The sequence below is a fragment of the Bombina bombina genome, chromosome 1, assembly GCF_027579735.1.
Source record: "Bombina bombina isolate aBomBom1 chromosome 1, aBomBom1.pri, whole genome shotgun sequence".
In the NCBI taxonomy this organism is placed as follows: domain Eukaryota; kingdom Metazoa; phylum Chordata; class Amphibia; order Anura; family Bombinatoridae; genus Bombina; species Bombina bombina.
This window is the reverse complement of record NC_069499.1, coordinates 318,243,745-318,266,539: the sequence shown is the minus strand read 5'-3', so window position 1 is coordinate 318,266,539 and position 22,795 is coordinate 318,243,745. Positions and strand designations below refer to the sequence as shown.

At 34.9% G+C, this 22,795-nt stretch overlaps 1 protein-coding gene across 1 annotated transcript in view; it reads right to left on the bottom strand.

The window, feature by feature from the left end:
• CNTNAP5 (contactin associated protein family member 5) overlaps positions 1-22,795 on the bottom strand; it is an 886,402-nt gene that overhangs the window by 611,650 nt on the left and 251,957 nt on the right. Inside the window, 1 exon segment of the mRNA XM_053712216.1 lies at positions 18,391-18,594. Within this exon segment, the coding sequence (XP_053568191.1) occupies positions 18,391-18,594 (204 nt within the window).

Genomic DNA, 22,795 nt, shown 5'->3' with positions numbered 1-22,795 from the left:
ATGGGATTTGCCTAATGCTGGTATTACGAGTCTAGGAAGAAGTGAGCGGTAGACCCTCTACCGACAAGACTCCTACAGTCAAAAAAAGTCAGTAGTTAAGAGCTTTATGGGCTAACGCGGGAACATAAAGCTCTTAACTACTGTGCTATAAAGTACACTAACACCCATAAACTACCTATGAACCCCTAAACCAAGGCCCCCCCACATCACAAACCCTAAAATAAAAATTTTTTAACCCCTAATCTGCCGCTCCGGACACCGCCGCCACCTACATTATACCTATGAACCCCTAATCTGCTGCCCCTAACATCGCTGACACCTATATTATATTTATTACCCCCTAATCTCCCCCCCCCCCAATGTCGCCGCCACCTACCTACACTTATTAACCTCTAATCTGCCGACCGGACCTAGCCGCCACAATAATAAATGTATCAACCCCTAAACCGCCACACTCCCGCCTCGCAAACACTATAATAAATTGTATTAACCCCTAATCTGCCCTCCCTAACATCGCCGCCACCTACCTACTATTATTAACCCCTAATCTGCCAACCGGACCTCGCCGCCACTATAATAAAGTTATTAACCCCTAAACCTAAGTCTAACCCTAACCCTAACACCCCCCTAACTTAAATATAATTTAAATTAATCTAAATAAATTTACTATAATTAAATAAATTATTCCTATTTAAAACTAAATACTTACCTATAAAATAAACCCTAATATAGCTACAATATAACTAATAGTTACATTGTAGATATTTTAGGATTTATATTTATTTTACAGGCAACTTTGTATTTATTTTAACTAGGTACAATAGCTATTAAATAGTTATTAACTATTTAATAGCTACCTAGTTAAAATAATTACAAAATTACCTGTAAAATAAATCCTAACTTTAGTTACAAATACACCTAACACTACACTATCAATGAATTAATTAAATAAATTACCTACAATTAGCTAAACTAAAATACAATTAAATAAACTAATCTATAATACAAAAACAAACAAACACTAAATTACAGAAAATATAAAAAATGTACAAGAAGTTTAAACTAATTACACCTAATCTAAGCCCCCAAATAAATTAAAAAGCCCCCCCAAAATAATAAAATGCCCTACCCTATTCTACATTAAAAAGTAATCAGCTCTTTTACCAGCCCTTAAAAGGGCTTTTGCGGGGCATTGCCCCAAAGTAATCAGCTCTTTTACCTGTAAATAAAAATACAACCCCCCCAACATTAAAACCCACCACCCACATACCCCTACTCTAACCCACCCAAACCCACCTTAAATAAACCTAACACTAACCCCCTGAAGATCTCCCTACCTTGAGTCGTCTTCACCCAGCCGAGCCGAATTCTTCATCCAAGCAGAGCAAGAAGAGGTCCTCCATCCAGTAGAAGTCTTCATCCAAGCGGGGCAAGAAGAGGTCCTCCATCCGGTAGAAGTCTTCATTCAAGCAGGGTCTTCTTTCTTCATCCATCCGGAGCGGAGCCATCTTCAATACAGCCAATGCGGAGCCATCCTCTTCAACCGACGGACTAACGACGAATGACGGTTCCTTTAAGGGACGTCATCCAAGGTGGCATCCGATCAGCCAATAAAATGCGAGGTCAATCTGAGGATCAGCCAATCGGATTGAACTTCAATCTGATTGGCTGATTGAATCAGCCTATCAGATTTTTCTTACCTTAATTCCAATTTGTTGATAGAATCCTATCAGCCAATCGGAATTCGAGGAACTCCATCTTGGATGACATCCCTTAAAGGAACCGTCATTCCTCGTTAGTCCGTCGTTCAAAGAGGATGGCTCCGCGTCGGCTGTATTGAAGATGGCTCCACTCCACTCCGGATGGATGGATGAAGATAGAAGACCCTGCTTGGATGAAGACTTCTACCGGATGGAGGACCTCTTCTTGCCCCGCTTGGATGAAGACTTCTACCGGATGGAGGACCTCTTCTTGCTCCGCTTGGATGAAGAATTTGGCTCGGCTGGGTGAAGACGACTCAAGGTAGGGAGATCTTCAGGGGGTTAGTGTTAAGTTTATATAAGGGGGGTTTGGGTGGGTTAGAGTAGGGGTATGTGGGGGGTGGGTTTTAATGTTGGGGGGTTGCATTTTTATTTACAGGTAAAAGAGCTGATTACTTTTGGGCAATGCCCCGCAAAAAGCCCTTTTAAGGGCTGGTAAAAGAGCTGATTACTTTGTAATTTAGAATAGGGTAGGGCATTTTATTATTTTGGGGGGCTTTTTTATTTTATTAGGGGGCTTAGATTAGGTGTAATTAGTTTAAACTTCTTGTAATTTTTTTATATTTTCTGTAATTTAGTGTTTGTTTTTGTATTATAGATTAGTTTATTTAATTGTATTTTAGTTTAGCTAATTGTAGGTAATTTATTTAGTTAATTTATTGATAGTGTAGTGTTAGGTGTATTTGTAATTTAGGTTAGGATTTATTTTACAGGTAATTTTGTAATTATTTTAATTAGGTAGCTATTACATAGTTAATAACTATTTAATAGCTATTGTACCTAGTTAAAATAAATACAAAGTTGCCTATAAAATAAATATAAATCCTAAAATAGCTACAATGTAACTATTAGTTATATTGTAGCTATATTAGGGTTTATTTTATAGGTAAGTATTTAGTTTTAAATAGGAATAATTTATTTAAATTATATTTAAGTTAGGGGGGGTGTTAGGGTTAGGGTTAGACTTAGGTTTAGGGGTTAATAACTTTATTATAGTGGCGGCGAGGTCTGGTCGGCAGATTAGGTGTTAATAATTGTAGATAGGTGGCGGTGATGTTAGGGAGGGCAGACTAGGGGTTAATACAATTTATTATAGTGTTTGCAAGGCGGGAGTGCGGTGGTTTAGGTGTTAATACATTTATTAGTGGCGGTGAGGTCCGGTCGGCAGATTAGGGGTTAATAAGTGTAGGTAGGTGGGGGCGACGTTGGGGGGGGCAGATTAGGGGGTAATAAATATAATATAGGTGTCAGCGATGTTAGGGGCAGCAGATTAGGGGTTCATAGGGATAATGTAGGTGGTGGCGGTGTCCGAAGCGGCAGATTAGGGGTTAATAATATAATGTAGGTGTCAGCGATAGTGGGGGCGGCAGATTAGGGGTTAATAAGTGTAAGATTAGGGGTGTTTAGACTCAGGGTTCATGTTAGGGTGTTAGGTGTAGACTTAGAGAGTGTTTCCCCATAGGCAAATTTTTTTATGCACAAAAAAATAATATTTTTAACATATTGAAATACTGGTGTTTCATATGAAAAATAGAACATATTAAATTATCATTTAAATACTGTTTATACACTGCAAGCATTCTGTTGCATTGTAATGGAAACAACATACAACATTTTCTTCCTTGACTGACTTTGATGGGAAATTCCTGACATTTAAAGGTTCCCTGTTTATGATCAGAAATCTGGAGTGCAAGAATATAACAGATGTATTTCAACTGGGGCTTTAACCAATTTATGATCTAATTAGTTGTGACATTTTACTCATTAGAACACAGGATTTATGAACATTTTCTAGTGGCTATATTTCTGAGAAGGTAGCACCAAGCAAAAAAAATCACAATACTGAGAAAGATTCACTAATTCTTGGGTAAGCATAAAAAAAGGTAAAACTGTGTTAAAGGGAAAGTGTACTGTAAAGCTTCTTTCCACTCAATGTGTTTCCAATGATTTGTTGTATCCGTTGGGATGGGAAATTCCTTCTTTAGATATATTTTTGTATGACATTGCTATTTTTGCTCATTAAAACCAAAACTCATTTAGAAAGGGCCAAACTTGCCTGGAGAGCAGATATCATTATCTACACTGTGGGAGCAATTAGGCAAGTGAGTATTTTAACCAAGCTGTAAAAACTTGAATGCTTATAGGATTTAAGCATATCAGGTAATGTGTATTTGTGTAACGAGGGAGGGTGTGGAGATCAACACCCTATATCAAGGTATGCATAATTATTAAGCAACTTCTTTTCCTTAGAAAAAATGGGCAAAAAAAGAAATTTAACTGACTCAGAAAAGTCAAACATTGTAAAAAGTCTTTCAGAGGGATGCAACACTCTTGGAAATGCTAAGATATTTGTGCGTGATCATAGAACCATCAAACGTTTTGTTGCAAATACTCAACAGGGTTGCAATAAATGTGTTGAGAAAAAAAAGATGCAAATTAACTGATAAAGATTTAAGGAGAATCAAACCTGAAGCTACCAGGAACCCATTATCTTCCAGTGCTGTCATATTCCAGAACTGCAACCTACCTGGAGTGCCCAGAAGTACAAGGCTTTCAGTGCTCAGAGACATGGCCAAGGTAAGGAAGGCTGAAACCCGACCACCACTGACACATAAGTTGAAATGTCAAAGGTTTTATTGACTGATGAGATGAGAGTGACTCTTGTCGGACCAGATGGATGGGCCCGTGGCTGGATCAGTATTGGGCACAGAGATCCACTTCGACTCAGGTGCCATTAAGGTCGAGGTGGGGTACTGGTATGGGCTGGTATTATTAAAGATGAGCTAGTCGGACCTTTTTGGCTTGAAGATGGACTCAAAATCAACTCCCAAACCTACTTCCAGTTTTTAGAAGACACTTTCTTCAAGCAGTGGTACAGGAAAAAGTCTGCATCTTTCAAGAAGACCATGATATTTATGCAGGACATGCATCAAAGTACTCCACTGTGTGGCTAGACAGTATAGGCTTTAAAGATGAAAGAATAATGACATGGTCCCTTTTCTCACCTGACCTAAATCCTATTGAGAACTTGTGGACCCTTTTTAAACGGGAGATTTACGGTGAAGGAAAACAGTACACCTCTCTGAACAGTGTCTGGGAGGCTGTGGTTGCTGTTGCACAAAATGTTGATTGTCAACAGTTCAAGAAACTAACAGACTCCATGGATGGAAGGCTTATGACTGTTATTGAAAAGAAGGGTGGCTACATTGGTGACTGATTATTTTTTTTGGGAAATGTCAGAAATTTTTATTTTGAGTTGTTTGTTTATTATTCTCACTTTAACAGATGAAAATAAACAAGTGAGATGGGGAAATTTAAATTTTTCATTTAGTTGCATAATAATTCTGCACACCAATAGTTGCCCAAAAATTGTGCAGACATAGAAATTCTCTGAAAAAAGCCAAAACCTCACTTTTACTTTCTTAAATATTCAGGTTTGAGGTTTATTAACATTTTAGTTTGACCAAGAGCACTGTAGTTGTTCAATATTTAAAGGGGCACTGAACCAAAAAATTTATTTTGTGAGTTAGATAGAGCATGCAATTTTAAACAACTTTCTAATTTACTCCTATTATCAATTTTTCTTCGTTCTCTCTTGCCATCTTTATTTAAAAAATAATGCATCTAAGCTTTTTTTGTTCAGACTCTGGACAGCACTTTTTATTGGTGGATGAATTTATCCACCAATCAGCAAGAACAACCCAGGTTGTTCACCAAAAATGGGCCGGCTTCTAAACTTACATTCTTGCATTTAAAATAAAGATACCAAGAGAATGAAGAAAATTTGATAATAGGAGTAAATGAGAAAGTTGCTTAAAATGTCATGCTCTATCTGAATCATGAAAGAAAAAAATTTGGGTTCAGTGTCCCTTTAAATTAATCTTTAAAAATACAACTTGCCTAATAATTGTGCACACAGTGTAGTATTTCCCTCTATACACAGTTACCTCCTTATCTTATCTCTGTCTTTTTACACAAAAATACAATATTTAGAAAGAACAATGTAAAACAAATATTTTATTACCTATATCTCCCACCCCCATTAGGAAAGTGATTTTTCTTTTTCTATCGTCTATCTTTTTAAACAGCTTTTCTAAAGCCAAAATTGCAGTACTGACATTTTCAGTAAAGGTGAGGGTACAACAGACCACTATTTTAAATGACAAAATAAAAGGAGCTATTTACTGTATATACAATTTAATACAGTCCAGCAGGTAAAATGGTTCACTGGGAACACAAAAGGGAACATTTCACATTACATTGCCCATTTAAGTAAGAAAGTCATCCCTGTACTATTCTTTAAAGGTTTAAAAACCTTCAATAATCATTGAGGATGTTTATATTATACAATATTCTTACCATTTTTACTAGCTTTCCTAATTAAACGTTATGCCTTGTAAAGATGGTGAGACTGATTTAACAATCAATGTTTAAAATCACTAAAGAGACATAGGGATATATTTCTAGTGGCACTAGTGACATGCTAATGTTAGTGCTGCTAGATATTATAATATCTTGCCTGCGCTAACTTGCGCTCATATTATAAGTTGAAAAATGCAACTGCACCAGTGCAAAATAAATTTGCTCTTGTTGGGTTAGCGTGACTAAAGTCCTCACATAAAAGGTTAGGTATAAAACAAGTTTGGATAAGTTAGTAAGTAATGGTGCAAATATAACACCAGTAAGGCCCACTTTTGGTTAAAGAATGAATAATAAATTAAATAAAAATAGTTCTCAAATAACGTTTTCTTTTGTTTGTTTTTTTTTAAACAAAATGATGGCTGCCGGTATATAGGACCCTGTCCGCCCACTGTGACAATCCTTACGCGTTTCCACATTCCACTGATGAAGAAGTTTGATACAACTTTGAAACACGTAAGGATTGTCACAGTGGGCGGACAGGGCCCTATATACCGGCAGCCATCATTTTGTTTAATTTTTTTTTTATTTTTTTTTTAAAAAGTTAGAGAATAACTTTTACTTAATTTGTTATTCATTTTTTTTTACCAAAAGTGGGCCTTACTGGTGTCATATTTGCACGATTACTTACTAACTTATCCACGGTGCAACTTGCAAGGACCCGGAAATAGTACCTGGGATTACACTTATATCTTACAAGTACAGCTCCATGCCCTATATGCGGCTAATTTATACATAGAATAAATATCTTTTTCTAGCAACTCTATATACTAGAGATATACGTTTGGAATACAGCATACCACATATGCAACTGTGTCTAATCCTATAATTTTACCTCATTATGGATTGAGGTTAATTAATGTAAGTGCAATATCAATTGTGTACAATAAAATATCATATAATTTAATAAAGTATTAAGCTATGTGATTACTTTCTTTCTTGCATACACTTGCCCAAACTCTCCATACCCCTGAGGTGACCAGGATTCTCACCACTGCATGAAAGACTAGAAGAGAGTCCAGAGATACCATTGGAATACACGTTTACCAAAAAAGGTCTTCCCTACACCGGAATAAGACTGGGACAAAGAACCCTATGAAGTGACCAGAAACTATCATTTTGGAGAACAAAAGGTGGACTTACCTTTACCCCCGCAGAGATAATATCTTACCTCATAGAATTGAAGTTTTATCCGGTAAGCAGTAAGACTTACTCTCAAATTTTACTTAAAGTGGAGCCACATTAGAAAGTGACCGGAACTGTGATCAATCACTATTTAAGAACTATCCTCATTTAAAAGGAATTCATTTTATAAGTTCACTTAAAGAATTTTATTGTATCAGTGCGCCAGTATTGAGGCAGCACGATTTAGATATATATATTTACTTTTTTGTATTGTATTTACTATTCACTGTATCCGTAACAAGAAATTGTGGTATTTACATAAGTACAGCAGTAAAAGGAAAACAACGTTATCTTCTTGCAAATACATACACCACAGCAGAAATATTACATTGATAGGTTTAGCGCTGGTTACTTTTATTGAATTATATATATATATATATATATATATATATATATATATATATATATATATATATATATATATATATATATATATATAAAACCATTTATTTTAGTACTGGCAGACTTTCTGCCAGTACTTAAGATGGCAGTGACAATTGTGGGGATGAGAAGAGAGCTGTTTGAGAGGGGCCAGGGAACGATGGGTGGGATATGTCCAGTGGGAGGCTGATCTCTACACTAAAGCTAAAACTTACCCCACAAGCTACCTAATTAACCCCTTCACTGCTGGGCATAATACAAGTGTGGTGCGCAGCGAAATTTAGCGGCCTTCTAAATATCAAAAAGCAATGCCAAAGCCATATATGTCTGCTATTTCTGAACAAAGGTGATCCCAAAGAAGCATTTACAATCATTTGTGCCATAATTGCACAAGCTGTTTGTAAACAATTTCATTGAGAAACCTAAAGTTTGTGAAAAGTTAGTAAAAAATATTTTTCTTTATATATTTGATTGCATTTGGCAGTGAAATGGTAGCATGAAATATACCAAAATGGGCCTAGATCAATACTTTGGGTTGTCTACTAAAAAATATTTATATACATGTGAAGGGTTATTCAGGGATTAATGACAGATTTCAGTGTTACACTATAACTATTGCTAATTTTGAAGAAAAAAAATGGTTTGGAGATAGCAAAATGCTACTATAGGTACTTATTGCCCTATAACTTGTAAAAAAAGCAAAGAACATGTAAACATTGGGTATTTCTAAACTCAAGACAAATTTAGAAACTATTTAGCATGGGTGTTTTTTTTTAGTGGTTGTAGATACCCAAGAGATTTAGGGGGTCAAAGTTGGAAAAAGTGTGATTTTATATATTTTTTATAGTAAGTTATAAGATATGATGAAAATAATGGTATCTTTGAAATTCCATTTCATCGCAAGAAAAACGGTATATAATATGTGTGGGTACAGTAAATGAGTAAGAGAAAAATTACAGCTAAACACAAACACCACGGAAAAGTAAAAATAGCCCTGGTCCCTAACGATAAGAACATTAAAAAAATTGTCTGGTCACTAAGGGGTTAAAAGGTATATATTGAATGGCAAGGTATTAGAATGGAAAGGGATATAATGCATATATACATACATATGCACGTCTATACATGTGTATTTATGTTTGTGTTTATAAATACATATATACACATGTAAACGCATGGAGCCCTTTCCACTCACTTTCCTGATAAAAAGAAAAATAATTTTTAATACATTTGAATGTTTAATAATGAGTTTTACTGTGTAGGTTCTGTAAATATTTACATTCCAATATTCTTCACATAGGGGAAAATATATAAATTATATATATATATATATATATATATATATATATATATATATATAATTATATATATATATATATATATATATATATATATATATATATATATATATAGGAACAAACGTTTGCACTCACAGGTCTTTTTAACTTTTCAATGTGGAACGTTTTCGGGGTATTACAACCCCTTCATCAGCATACAATAGTGAATACAATCAATCTTTTTATAGTGTTTTACAAAATAGTGAACCAAACACAAACCTCACATCTCCCCCAGTTTTTGCGGCAAAAATATCGTCAGTGGAACGCATAATGCGTTCCACCATCATGGCCTAAACCGGAAGTTTAAAATGTCACTTCCGGTTTTTCGCCGTGTTAGATAGAGATACATAAAAGAAACAAATATGTCAAAGAATCCTGATTGACATACAAATTATACACACAGTGCAAAAGTGTAAAAAAAGATGCCACAAACTTATTTAACAGATAGCATCAGTGTAGTAAGCTCAGTGTATCATGGCAAGACTCGTGTTTGTATTTGTTTATGTATTCATGGCAACTGCTGCCATGGAAATAGTGATAGTTAACAGCTCAAATATGTGAGTGCATTATAGTGAGTCACAGCAACCATGTTGCTAAAAGACTTGTGAAACCATTTAGACTTATAAATGCTAAAGTGTCATAAAAAATGGGATAAAAAATAATTCATTATCCCTAAGTATGGTTACAACTGTGTGCCATTATTAAAACGTCCCCAGGATGTATAAGGGGTTAATCTAAACTTAATTGCAGGGATAAGATAGATAGAGATAGTCTGGGATAGAACTGCACTGGATTGCAGGAATTAGATAGATGGGGTAATGATATGAACAATAGGGCTTATTGTTATACAAATTAATCACCATGAACCTATGAATACAAACAAGGGTCACTAAACCCTAAAGCTTAATATGACAAAGCTTAGTGAGTACAAAAACCAGAACAGAGCTATGTAGATTACAAAGGAATGAAAAACAATGGTTATAAATGCTATAACAAATTGGTTAAGCAAAATTACTGATAAAGCAAAATCAATAAAAAAGGAAGATATTATAAATAATGAGCCCTACACCTCAACAATATTACTGAGTTCAAATTACCAGATACTGATCAAATGTGAGATAGATACTGATAAGGGAAAGCATCCAGGGTACCAGGGGACCAAGTACTGTTCAATAGGGATGGGCGAATGCTTCTAAAAATTAAAAATTTAAAACAAATTTTGATACATTCGTTCATTCGAATCGAATTTCAAATGTTTATATAACATTCTAACATTCTATTTTCGAATTTTCGTTTTCGAATTTTTCAATAAATTCAAATAATAGAATGTTTAGCTATCTATTCATGAAATTTCGAAATGTAATATTCGAATTCGAATGTGACATTCAAATTCAAAATAGTATTTCTAGTCTAATACTGTGTTTTTTAAATGTAATATTCAAATTCGAATGTGATATTCAATTTGAATGTGACATTCGAATTCGAATGTGACATTCGAAAACTGTAAATAACATTCGAAAATCGAATTTTTAAGAATATTCGTTCTTATCAACATTCTATTATGTAAATCGAATTTCTACAATAACATTCGTTCTAACATTTGAATTCGAATATAAACACATTCGCCCATCCCCACTGTTTAACCCATGGTATCACTCCCAATAGTTGATCATATCGTATCGTGGGTTCAGACACTTGGGTACCCTGGTATCCAGCTTGAAAATCCAAAAGATTTCACTCTTGGCTAGAATTTTGTTCAAGTTTCCACCCCTTTTTGGTACCACCACTTTCTCTATGGCATACCAACTGAACGTGTTCAAATTGCCATTATGTTTTCCAAAAAAATGCTGTACCAAAGGGGTGGAAGCTTTGCCAATATTAATAGTCAATAAATGGACCCTACAAATCGGTTCAGGGAGGAAATGAGACACATTTTGGATGATGGTCGGGACCAGGGGTTCTTGGACAAGCAGACTGTGGTTTATCTGGATATTAAATATCCCAAGATACCCTGGTTCCACCATCTCCCCAAAGTCCATAAGACCTTGACTAACGTCCAGGGTAGACCCATTGTGAGCGGTGTTGACTCTTTGTTGGAACACCTCTCACAGTGGGTCGATTCCATCCTGCAACCCTTGGTGGTTACATTAGTCTCATATATTACAGACACTAAACATACCATCAATGTCATTCAGAACGTGGAGTGGGATAAGAACAATGTATGGCTCACAGTTGATGCTGTGGAATTGTACTCATCCATACCCCATGATAAGGTAGTGCAAGCGATAGCATTTTTTTCTTAGTCGGTGCACAGACTATTCACAAGATAGTTTCAAGTCTACATTATTAGAATTGTCCTATTTCTACTCACACATAATTTTTTCAAATTTGAGGGGATTTTCTATCTCCAAAGGTGTGGCACAGCCATGGGTACTACATTTGACCCTTCATTTGCCAACTTGTACCTTGGTTGGTGGGATATAGGCCACATCTTTGGAGAAGGAAACCCTTACAGGGATAACATCAATATGGTACAGGAGATTTATTGACGATCTCCTGTTTATTTGGACAGGAGATCAGGGTGTGATACAGAGTTTCATTGAATATCCTAATGAAAATGATATGGGCTTGTGGTTCACATTCAAAACCAATTCCAAGAAAATTAACTTTCTGGATTTAACCCTCACAGGTGAGAAGGGCAAGAAAGTCAGGACGGGTGTTTATCACAAGCCCATAACAGATAACACCTTACTACATTGGCTTAGTAGCCACCCTAATCAAATAAGATTTGCCATAGCTAAACGGGCAGTTCACCAGAATGAGGAGGAACTGTTCCAACAAAGAGGAATTTGAAAATGAAGAGAATGAGCTGAGCATTAGGCTTAAGGACAGGAAATATCCTAACTATGACATACAACAAGACAAGAAAGTTGTTGACTCTATTCCAAGAGAGAAACTACTAGCTGACAGAGAGAGAGAATACAAGGTACTAATAGTTTTGAAGGGGAAAATTTTGTCACAGAATTCAGTGCCCAGTACCTACAAGTATGCAAGTTTATAAAGAAACACTTCCCTCTTTTGGCAGCAGATGACCGGCTGGTAATGTTGTAGATAGGGGTATTAGATGCTCCTATAAAAAGAGTAGGTCTCTGGGTAGTATCTTAGCACTAACGCAATTAAAAAGCACACCTAGTAATGCCAGTTCATGGCTGACACATATTGGCATGTATAAGTCTGGTAGCAGTCACTGTAGACCGTGTGAATATGTCCATATCACTAAGAATTTTGTTTCCACTTCTAATGGCAAAAGTTTTGACATTCAATCATGTCTGAAATGCACTACAAATTATGTGATCTACCTGATAACCTGTTCCCAATGCATTTTGCAATATGTTGGCCTCACCTCCAGGGATATGAGATCCCGAATCAGGGAACATTTATCGACTATTAATATTGGCAAAGCTTCTACCCCTTTGGTTCAGCATTTTGCTGGAAAAAATAATGGCAATTTGAACATGTTCAGTTGGTGTGCCATAGAGAAAGTGGTGGTAACGAAAAGGGGTGGAAACTTGGACCAAATTCTAGCCAAGTGGGAAATCTTTTGGATTTTTAAGCTGGATATCAGGGTACCCAAGGGGCTGAACTCACAATACAATATGATCAACTATTGGGAGTGATACCATGGGTTGAACAGTACTTGGTGCCCTGGTACCCTGGGTGCTTTCCCTTATCAGTATCTATCTCACATTTGATCAGTATCTGGTAATGTGAACTTAGTATTATTTTTGAGGTTCAAGTGTAGGAATCATTATTTATAATGTCTTCCTTTTTATTGATTATGCTTTATCAGTAACTTTGCTTAACCAATTTGTTATAGCATTTATAACTATTGTTTTTCTTTCCTTCGTAATCTACATAGCTCTGCTCTAGTTCTTGTACTCACTAAGCTTTGTCATATTTTGCTTTAGGGTTTAGTGACCCTTGTTTGTATTCATAGGTTCATGGTGATTAATTTATATTATATGACAAGAATTAGTATTGGAATTTAGTAGGTACATGACAGAAATAAGTATTTCAAGTTTTCCTGGGGTTTATTATACATTGTCACTTTTGTATCCGATATGAACTACTAGTCTTTTACAATACATTGTGTTAGAAACAATAGTTATGTTATATAAGTTTGCCTTACATATGCAATATATTAATCAAAGTTTTGAGAGGCAATAAAATATGTACTTAGGAGTGAAGGTTTCACCAACTAATTTTGTATTATCCATATGTCTGACAAACTATCAGGAGAAATTCACGTTGCAGAGCTTGTTTTCTTCCACCTCATGGCTAGCATTCTAGAATTAAATACATAGTAGGCATTTTCAATCAATTATGTTTTAATTCACAGTCAATCAAATTATTATTGCTTTTTAAAATGTGACTGCAAGGCACAGCACTATAGGCTATGACTAAGGCTATACAGCCGAAACGCGTAAGCCACAGTATTGTGCCTGCTTTGTGAACTGTTTGGGAGCTTCCTTTACATGTTTTAAAACGATTTGTCAGTTAAAGTGTGTTTTAATTTATACAGAGGAGTGAATCACCGCCTTCTTTTTTGTATGGTCCTAGAGTATTCACATATATTGTTTGTATCACAGAACTTCACTATTTTTGTACATCTCTCTTATTCGAGGATTGTGGTGTGGAAAAGTGAAGATCTTAAAGGGACATTGTCTCAAGATTGACCCAATCAAAGAAAACAGTCTAAAAGACTACAGGGAGTGCAGAATTATTAGGCAAGTTGTATTTTTGAGGATTAATTTTATTATTGAACAACAACCATGTTCTCAATGAACCCAAAAAACTCATTAATATCAAAGCTGAATAGTTTTGGAAGTAGTTTTTAGTTTGTTTTTAGTTATAGCTATTTTAGGGGGATATCTGTGTGTGCAGGTGACTATTACTGTGCATAATTATTAGGCAACTTAACAAAAAACAAATATATACCCATTTCAATTATTTATTTTTACCAGTGAAACCAATATAACATCTCAACATTCACAAATATACATTTCTGACATTTAAAAAACAAAACAAAAACAAATCAGTGACCAATATAGCCACCTTTCTTTGCAAGGACACTCAAAAGCCTGCCACCCATGGATTCTGTCAGTGTTTTGATCTGTTCACCATCAACATTGCATGCAGCAGCAACCACAGCCTCCCAGACACTGTTCAGAGAGGTGTACTGTTTTCCCTCCTTGTAAATCTCACATTTGATGATGGACCACAGGTTCTCAATGGGGTTCAGATCAGGTGAACAAGGAGGCCATGTCATTAGATTTTCTTCTTTTATACCCTTTCTTGCCAGCCACGCTGTGGAGTACTTGGATGCGTGTGATGGAGCATTGTCCTGCATGAAAATCATGTTTTTCTTGAAGGATGCAGACTTCTTCCTGTACCACTGCTTGAAGAAGGTGTCTTCCAGAAACTGGCAGTAGGACTGGGAGTTGAGCTTGACTCCATCCTCAACCCGAAAAGGCCCCACAAGCTCATCTTTGATGATACCAGCCCAAACCAGTACTCCACCTCCACCTTGCTAGCGTCTGAGTCGGACTGGAGCTCTCTGCCCTTTACCAATCCAGCCACGGGCCCATCCATCTGGCCCATCAAGACTCACTCTCATTTCATCAGTCCATAAAACCTTAGAAAAATCAGTCTTGAGATATTTCTTGGCCCAGTCTTGACGTTTCAGCTTGTGTGTCTTGTTCAGTGGTGATCGTCTTTCAGCCTTTCTTACCTTGGCCATGTCTCTGAGTATTGCACACCTTGTGCTTTTGGGCACTCCAGTGATGTTGCAGCTCTGAAATATGGCCAAACTGCTGTTTGTTCGATGATCACGCTTCAGATGCTTTGCAATTTTAAGAGTGCTGCATCCCTCTGTAAGATATCTCACTATTTTTGACTTTTCTGAGCCTGTCAAGTCCTTCTTTTGACCCATTTTGCCAAAGGAAAGGAAGTTGCCTAATAATTATGCACACCTGATATAGGGCGTTGATGTCATTAGACCACACCCCTTCTCATTACAGAGATGCACATCACCTAATATGCTTAATTGGTAGTAGGCTTTTGAGCCTATACAGTTTGGAGTAAGACAACATGCATAAAGAGGATGATGTGGTCAAAATACTAATTTGCCTAATAATTCTGCACTCCCTGTATATCCTTTAATATATACCTTAAACAAGTGCACAATGATGAAAATTACTATTATTTTATTTCACTATTTATATAATTTTAGTAATTTCTTGTAAAAGGTGATTATTTCTGTTTTTTTGTTTGCACATGCAAGTGTGATAAGTGTTAGTTTTTTTTCCGTTTGCACGCACCATTGAAGTCTATGGGGAGAAGTTTGCGATATCCAAAGTCCTCAATTTAGAAATTTCCAGCTTTCGCTCATGTGCAAGCATTTTACTTTCAACTTCTAATAGGCTCGCTAACCAAAACCACTTAAAAGTTTACTTCTGGAGGTGTTTACGTGCGAGCAAAAGTGCTAAATAGAGCAACACTTGTAATCTGGCCCATAGACAGAGAATTCACATGTATAGCTCTATGTGAAAAAAAGGAAGATATGTTGCTTCAAAATATCCTCTGAAGCCATAGCAGACTTTAAACATTCAATCTGAATGCTTTTCCAAAACTAGCAATAGAACGGGCATCTGGCAGTTTACAGGGGACAATAAAGGTAATTTTTATATATATTTCAGAAATTAATAGCTGTATTGAAAAATATCTGCATAATGTATAATAAATGTTTCAAAAGCATTTTAAATAGTAATTTTTTTAAAGCAAACTGCAGATGGACACGCCTCTCTAACCTTTTAACGTTGTTGCGGAGTTCTATTCCATCCTAACCATGCCGTGCTTTGCGGCGCTAGGACGGAATAGAATGTCCGAGCTGTTTGGCTGTCCTGAAGCCATTGGCACTTCCTGGATAGAATCAGGGTCTGGAGGGCGTGCCTAGCTTCATAGGGATGCCCCCCTGACCTGATCACGTTATTGAAATCTCACGATTACATGCACGATTGCGGGATTTAAATTTGTCTACATCGGAATTTTTTTCTGATGTAGACAAAATGACCCTGTCAGGAAAGGGTTAAAAAGCCACTTAAGTATTGTTTTCTTTTTATATTACTGTAGGCAATTTTCAGATTTAAATTTCAGGAAAAGCAAATAAAATAAACATTGAAAATGAATTGCATAGATTTTTCTCTATGTCTAATTAAACAGCTTATAGGCAGTTCAGTTTTGAGCTTAATTTCCTTGTTAAATCAGTGTTAAATACTTTGAAATCACAGTAAGACTAAGGGGCCAATTTATCATAGTGTGAGCGGACATGATACGATGGCATTCATCATTGCACAAGCAATTCTTGTGAACTGCTTGTGCAATGCTGCCCCCTGCAGATTTGCGGCCAATCGGCCGCTAGCAGGGAGTGTCAATCAACCGGATCGTGTTCGATCGGGTTGATTTCTGTCCGCTGCCTCAGAGCAGGTGGACAAGTTATGGTGTAGCGGTCTTTAGACTGCGGCTTCATAACTTCTGTTTCCGGCAAGTCTGAAGACTTGCATGAAAACAGGGGCATTCGGAGCTTGATAATTCGGCCCCAAAGTGTCAAGTCAACATGATCCTGCCTTTTTTTTCATTTTGTTATTTTTCTTTACCATGTAGATGAAAGTAAAAAGTAGCTGAATAGTAACAGCTCCCAGAGCACTTACTCTAGTGAGCTGATCATGGTAAACTGCCTAGAAATATTGGGAGATATGTTAATAGGCAGAAAGTAAAAGTGTTATTTGATCTATCACATGTTCTTGCATTGTATTAAAAATTCTTGTGTTACCACAAATATTGTATTAGTCATTTTTATCATTAAAGAGAATGGGAAACCAAAATGTCATGGTTCAGAGAGAGTAAAAAATAGAAAAAAAAAACTTTCCAATTTGCTTCTATTATCAAATGTATCTGTTCCTCTTATAATTTTTTGCTCCTTTCCATGGGACCATACTGAGGTAGGCTAATGAGTGTGCACGCGTCTCCAGCACTATGTTACAGTGGTGCTTGCAATGATTTTTAAGCCTACATCATAGAAAGTGGCTACATTTAAAAAACAAACAAAAAGGATACCAAGAGAAAGAGGTTATGGAAAGTTAAATGGTATGCGCTATCAGAATTATAAAAAGTTTAGTTTTGACTCTCATTTCCTTTTAATAATATTAACTAACCTGAAGATTAACATCAGTGTATTACATTATTATTGGTGATGCAGCAAAAAGTGCAGAAAAATTGTAAATGTTTTAAATGTTGTACAGTTTCTGACATCTATAAAACAAGATCAAATTATAAACAATACATTTTTTTATTATTATTAACCCTAATTTATGTTGACTACTTTAAGTAATGCTCAACTATCCACTTCATTAAACTAAATATAGAGTTTTATTGCAGTCTTGCCTGCTAATGGTCTAGACATAATAAAACAATTTTATGAACCCAGAGAGACTGATGGAAGTAAAGGAGGAACTAAGAGCTAATTAAATTAAGGTATTTAGCGGTATATAAAATTTGTTAGAATGTAAAGCATGCATTTTCAAATGATATCATATACTGCATATCTATGTCCCTTTAACAAATAATTGTATTTCAGTAACATTAGCTGAACACTCAGTAGTGCATTTTTCATACTCACTTCATAATCATGGGTTTCTTTTAAAATAAAGTGCTAAATAACCTCTAGGACTTTTGGTAATTATTATTTTCTTGACTTTCTTAACTACTCTTAAAAGAACATTATACACTTTGAGACTATAATATATAATGTTTAATTATGAAAAGTAATAAAAAAGGATTATACCTTATTTATTCTAAACCCTTTTTCTGTAAATTAGCTTGAATGTTTGTTCTCCAATTCTGAGAACTGCGTATACACACATCATGTGACATCATACTTCACAAGCTACATATCCATTCCCAGCAGGCCTCAGGAGAGGAAATAAGAAAACATGCTGCATAATAATATATGTGTTTGCAAATACAATGACAGTGATAAGCTTTTTATACTCCAGTAAAATATCTGGATTGGCTCCTCCAAATTAGTCATGAAAAAACAACTGCAAGAGACTAAGTGTCAAGGCATTCAGAAAATGTTCACACATTGCAGGTATGTTAATTTATTGCAAGAATACAAAAACAACTTCTAATTACAAGGAGGTGTGTGTCTGCTTAATGACATTATGACATAGTAATAAACATATACTTACCCAGGTTAATTGAAAGAGTTAATTTTCCTTTCTGTAACTCTAATGTAATGTAGTCCCCACGTTGTCCTTCCCCATGAAATAAAACTCCATCACTCTGCATGCTCTTAAATTTCAGAGAAATGACATCTTTAAATGTAGTCATCAGCTTCTGATTGAACCTATACAGGAGTGAGCTTCTGCCATCAAAATCAGCTACATCCGATTCTAGATAATAAACAAGAAAGACAGAGTAGAAATTGACAAATAATCATATAAGTACGTAAGAAAGGTTACTAATAATGCTTTGACAAAAAACAGAAAATCAAAGCAGGTATCTTGCATCTTTATTGGACAATATCCCCCAGTCATTGTCTTTCCACTGTTCAATGAATTCCCTTGACAATGTCCGCAGAAAATCAATCTCTTTTAAGAGCTGAAACTAGCCCTCTAGTCAAGTCTAGGATAATGATGTTCTTGAGTGCTGTTCCTAAAATACTGTGTAAATGATCACAAAACACCTACATTGACAGACAAGTTGCTCTTCTTTGCAAGTCATAAACTAAGTGCTCATGGAAGTTTGTTATAAAAAAAACAGACTGTATTAATATTCCAAGAAATGCTGTCTCCAGAACCAACATAAAGACAATGCACATTGATTATAAAAATATTATGTATAAAGAAATAGTCTCAACTAAACAATTAAACAATTAATGCTTAGGTAAATTTGTTTATTTTTTAAATAATATTCGTTATTTAATCACAACAATCACTTGACGATGATAAACACTTCTTAATGTACTGTCACGTATCAGCACTACTATAAAACACAGACTGCACCCTTCATATTGAAGCTAACGTTGCAGTAGAAGAAGCCTATTCATCAGATACTGACACTCTATTATTTAACTAGGATTATGTGCATTTTAAAAAAACAAAAAAAAACAAACAAGTGGATGGATTTGTTTCTAAATCTGAATAACAAACCTAAGAAACAATAACAAACCTAAGAAGGGTGAAGCACATCTATAGATTATTTAAATGATATACTGTGTTTGTTTTCATCACATGTACTATTAGAAATATGTCTACTACTATTCTTTCTCTAAAACAATTAAAATTACATTGGGTATGGTAATTGATATATAATTTTGCTGGGGCGAGAGGATCGCCCTATAGTAAAGAGCCGAGGTGGGGGTAGTAGTTAGGGGTAATTGTATTGAGGGGTTTAGGACAGTCGGTTTAGGTAATTTTGTGGTGGGGGACAGGACAAAATTTTGCTGGAGGTTTGGAACAGCATGATATGCGTGAAGAATGGTGGGGGTTTTACAGTTATAATACAATGTGTTTTTCCATGGTAGAGATCTTTATTAGTTTGTTGAGAGGTCGGATAAGCAGCAATAAGGGTTAAGCTGCATCAAGGCAGAAAATAATTTATTTTCCATACTCTGAGTTTTATTTACTTAAAAATAATAACCTGAGGCTAAAGCAACGGTACAACTGCTTTTTAGACATGCAAAGAGAAAGGGATCAAAACAAGGTATGTGGGCTGCACATATTATCAGAAGTCACAAGATACTCTTGCTAATAAATAGAAAACAAAAGTCAGTTCTATTACATGGAGCCTCAAAAATTTTAGCAGCTTGAATATGATGGCTCATAAATCTCGTTTAATTACATAGTGAGAGTTCTGAAACATTTTTGTACATATGTCACTATCAATAGCAGCTTGAACAGTAGCTATCACATAGACCCTACACATATGTGTCTCTTAATTCTAAACTGTGCTACACTGTGGGGTATATCAACCATATTTTTTGAACTGTTATCAACTTTTATTTTACTTTTTTAAGACGTTAACAATCTGTGATTTATTGCGTTTTGAGCATAGATGAATATTTTTTTTTTAATTATTATTTTTTATATTTAACTTTCTTGTCATATTCAAAATATCCTTCCATAAATGCTAAACTGTTACTGTGGTGGCCACAAATGGTTTATTTATCAAGTTAATCATGAAAGTGATTTCCCTCCTGAACAAAAACACAAATTAGTGTGCCACAGGCATTGGAAGCCATGAAAGTTGTTTTTAAGAGCTATTGGCCTCTATTTAACAAAGTCTGGCGGACCTGATCCGACAGTGTGGATCAGGTCCGCCAGACCTCACTGAATACAGAGAGCAATACGCTTTCCGTATCCAGCATTGCACCAGCAGCTCACAATTGAATTTGTTTCATTCTCTTGGTATTTTTTCTTGAAGGAGCAGTAATAGACTTTTGGGAACTAGCTGAGCATGGGCCAGATTATTAGTTAAAGGTTTTAGCTTGCGCAAAAAGCTGAAATTAGGATATCGCAATAGCATTAATGTATTTCCCCACAGAAGTCAATGGATCAAAAAATAAAGTGGGAAAAAAACCTAACAATCTACTCACGCGCAAACACAATCACATATTCTCAACTGTGCTAACATGACATGAAAATATGACTTTCACATTACAATGTTATTCACATATCAGAATATGTTCAATTTATTCATAAATACATGCAGGTATTTCTACATATATTTCATGTTATTTTGGTACAATATATATCTATATCTATACCTATATATATATATATATATATATATATATATATATATATATATATATATAATTATATATAGGTATTGATACATACATATATATATATATATATATATAAAAATATATATAAATAAATACTTAGAACATATTTATCTATGTGAAGAACATTGGAATGTGAAATATTTACAATAAATACATAGTATAACACTTAAATATAAATATTGCATTAATATGATTTTTTTTATATTTTCAGCTACTTGACTGCAAATGGCTCCAATGTGTGTGTGTATATATATATATATATATATATATATATATATAAAATTATATATAGGTATTGATACATACATATATATATATATATATATAAATATATTTAAATAAATACTTAGAACATATTTATCTATGTGAAGAACATTGGAATGTGAAATATTTACAGTAAATACATAGTATAACACTTAAATATAAATATTGCATTAATATGATTTTTTTTATATTTTCAGCTACTTGACTGCAAATGGCTCCAATGTGTGTGTATATATATATATATGTGAACCCTTATAACTTTAAAAAAATATTTTTTAATAAATAGTGTTATTATGAGTGTAACTGTATTTTTTGTGTGTTTTGTGACACGTAACTGTTAGCACGCCACTCGTAATTTGGCCCAATATTGGGAGAGAAAATCACAAGAGCCATAGTGTATATGTGCAGCCACCAATCAACAGTTAGCTCCAGTAGTACACTATTGATTCTGAGCCTACCTAGGTATATTCTTCAGCAAAGGATACCAAGACAAAGAAGCACATTCTATAAGCGAAGTAAAACGCAACGTTTGAATCATGAAAGTTTAATTTTGACGCTATTGTCCCTTTAATAGAAGATTTAGATTAGAGTTACACAATAACTTAAAAGCCGTTTGAGCAGGGCCCTTACCTCTTGGATATATGCACTATTGAACCAAAAAGAGAAGGGGAATTTAGAAAGTGTTCATAAACATCCACATTTCTTGAGAAATCAAAAGAACTAATGGAGAGATTAATCCAGAGAGGTCACAGCAAGCGGGCTATTAAAAAAACAGAAGGTTCTGCTTTATTCAAAACCAGAAATCAAAAGCTTAACCCTAAACCCAAAAAAGTGACAATTCTATTAGATGAGTTACTAGTAACTATCCCGAAATAAAAAATGTCTTTAAAATTTTAAAACAAACCTAGGATATTTTGTTAAATGACTTGTGGGCGAGTTCACTTGGCAAGAGAGTATTAATAGTATCTGAAGTTTTTATTGTTGACTGGACACTTGTATTCACTGCCTATTTTTTAGTGTTGTAATAAATATTAAGTGTTAATACCTTTTTATGACCACAAAACATATCATGAAATGAATAACATATACGTTTACTAACTTGGGGAGCATTTTAAATCTGCTCTTTATCTTGAAAAACAAAATGCGTCCTGTTCTGGAAGTAATTTATAGTTTAAAATATGTTTTTTAGATTAATTAGATTTTAAATGTTATAATGAAATGTAGATTAATTTTGAACAAGGTGCTGCTCTAAATAAGGGCTGTTCAACATATTAGTAACAAGTTAAAACTCTCATTAACACCTTTGATACCAGATAGGACTAAAACACGTAAATTGCATATGACATACAGTATTTTTAAGTAAAACCTTTGGCCCTACTTTAGTCTAAATGTTAGCCTTAAACTTTGGGGTACCCCTAATTACAGTGTTGTTCCTCACTTTTATTGAGATGAGATATTTGCAATATGATTAACATGATATATTATATGCAGTCAGATCTTGCTATGGTTTAGATCTTAGCACCTGACTTGATAATTAT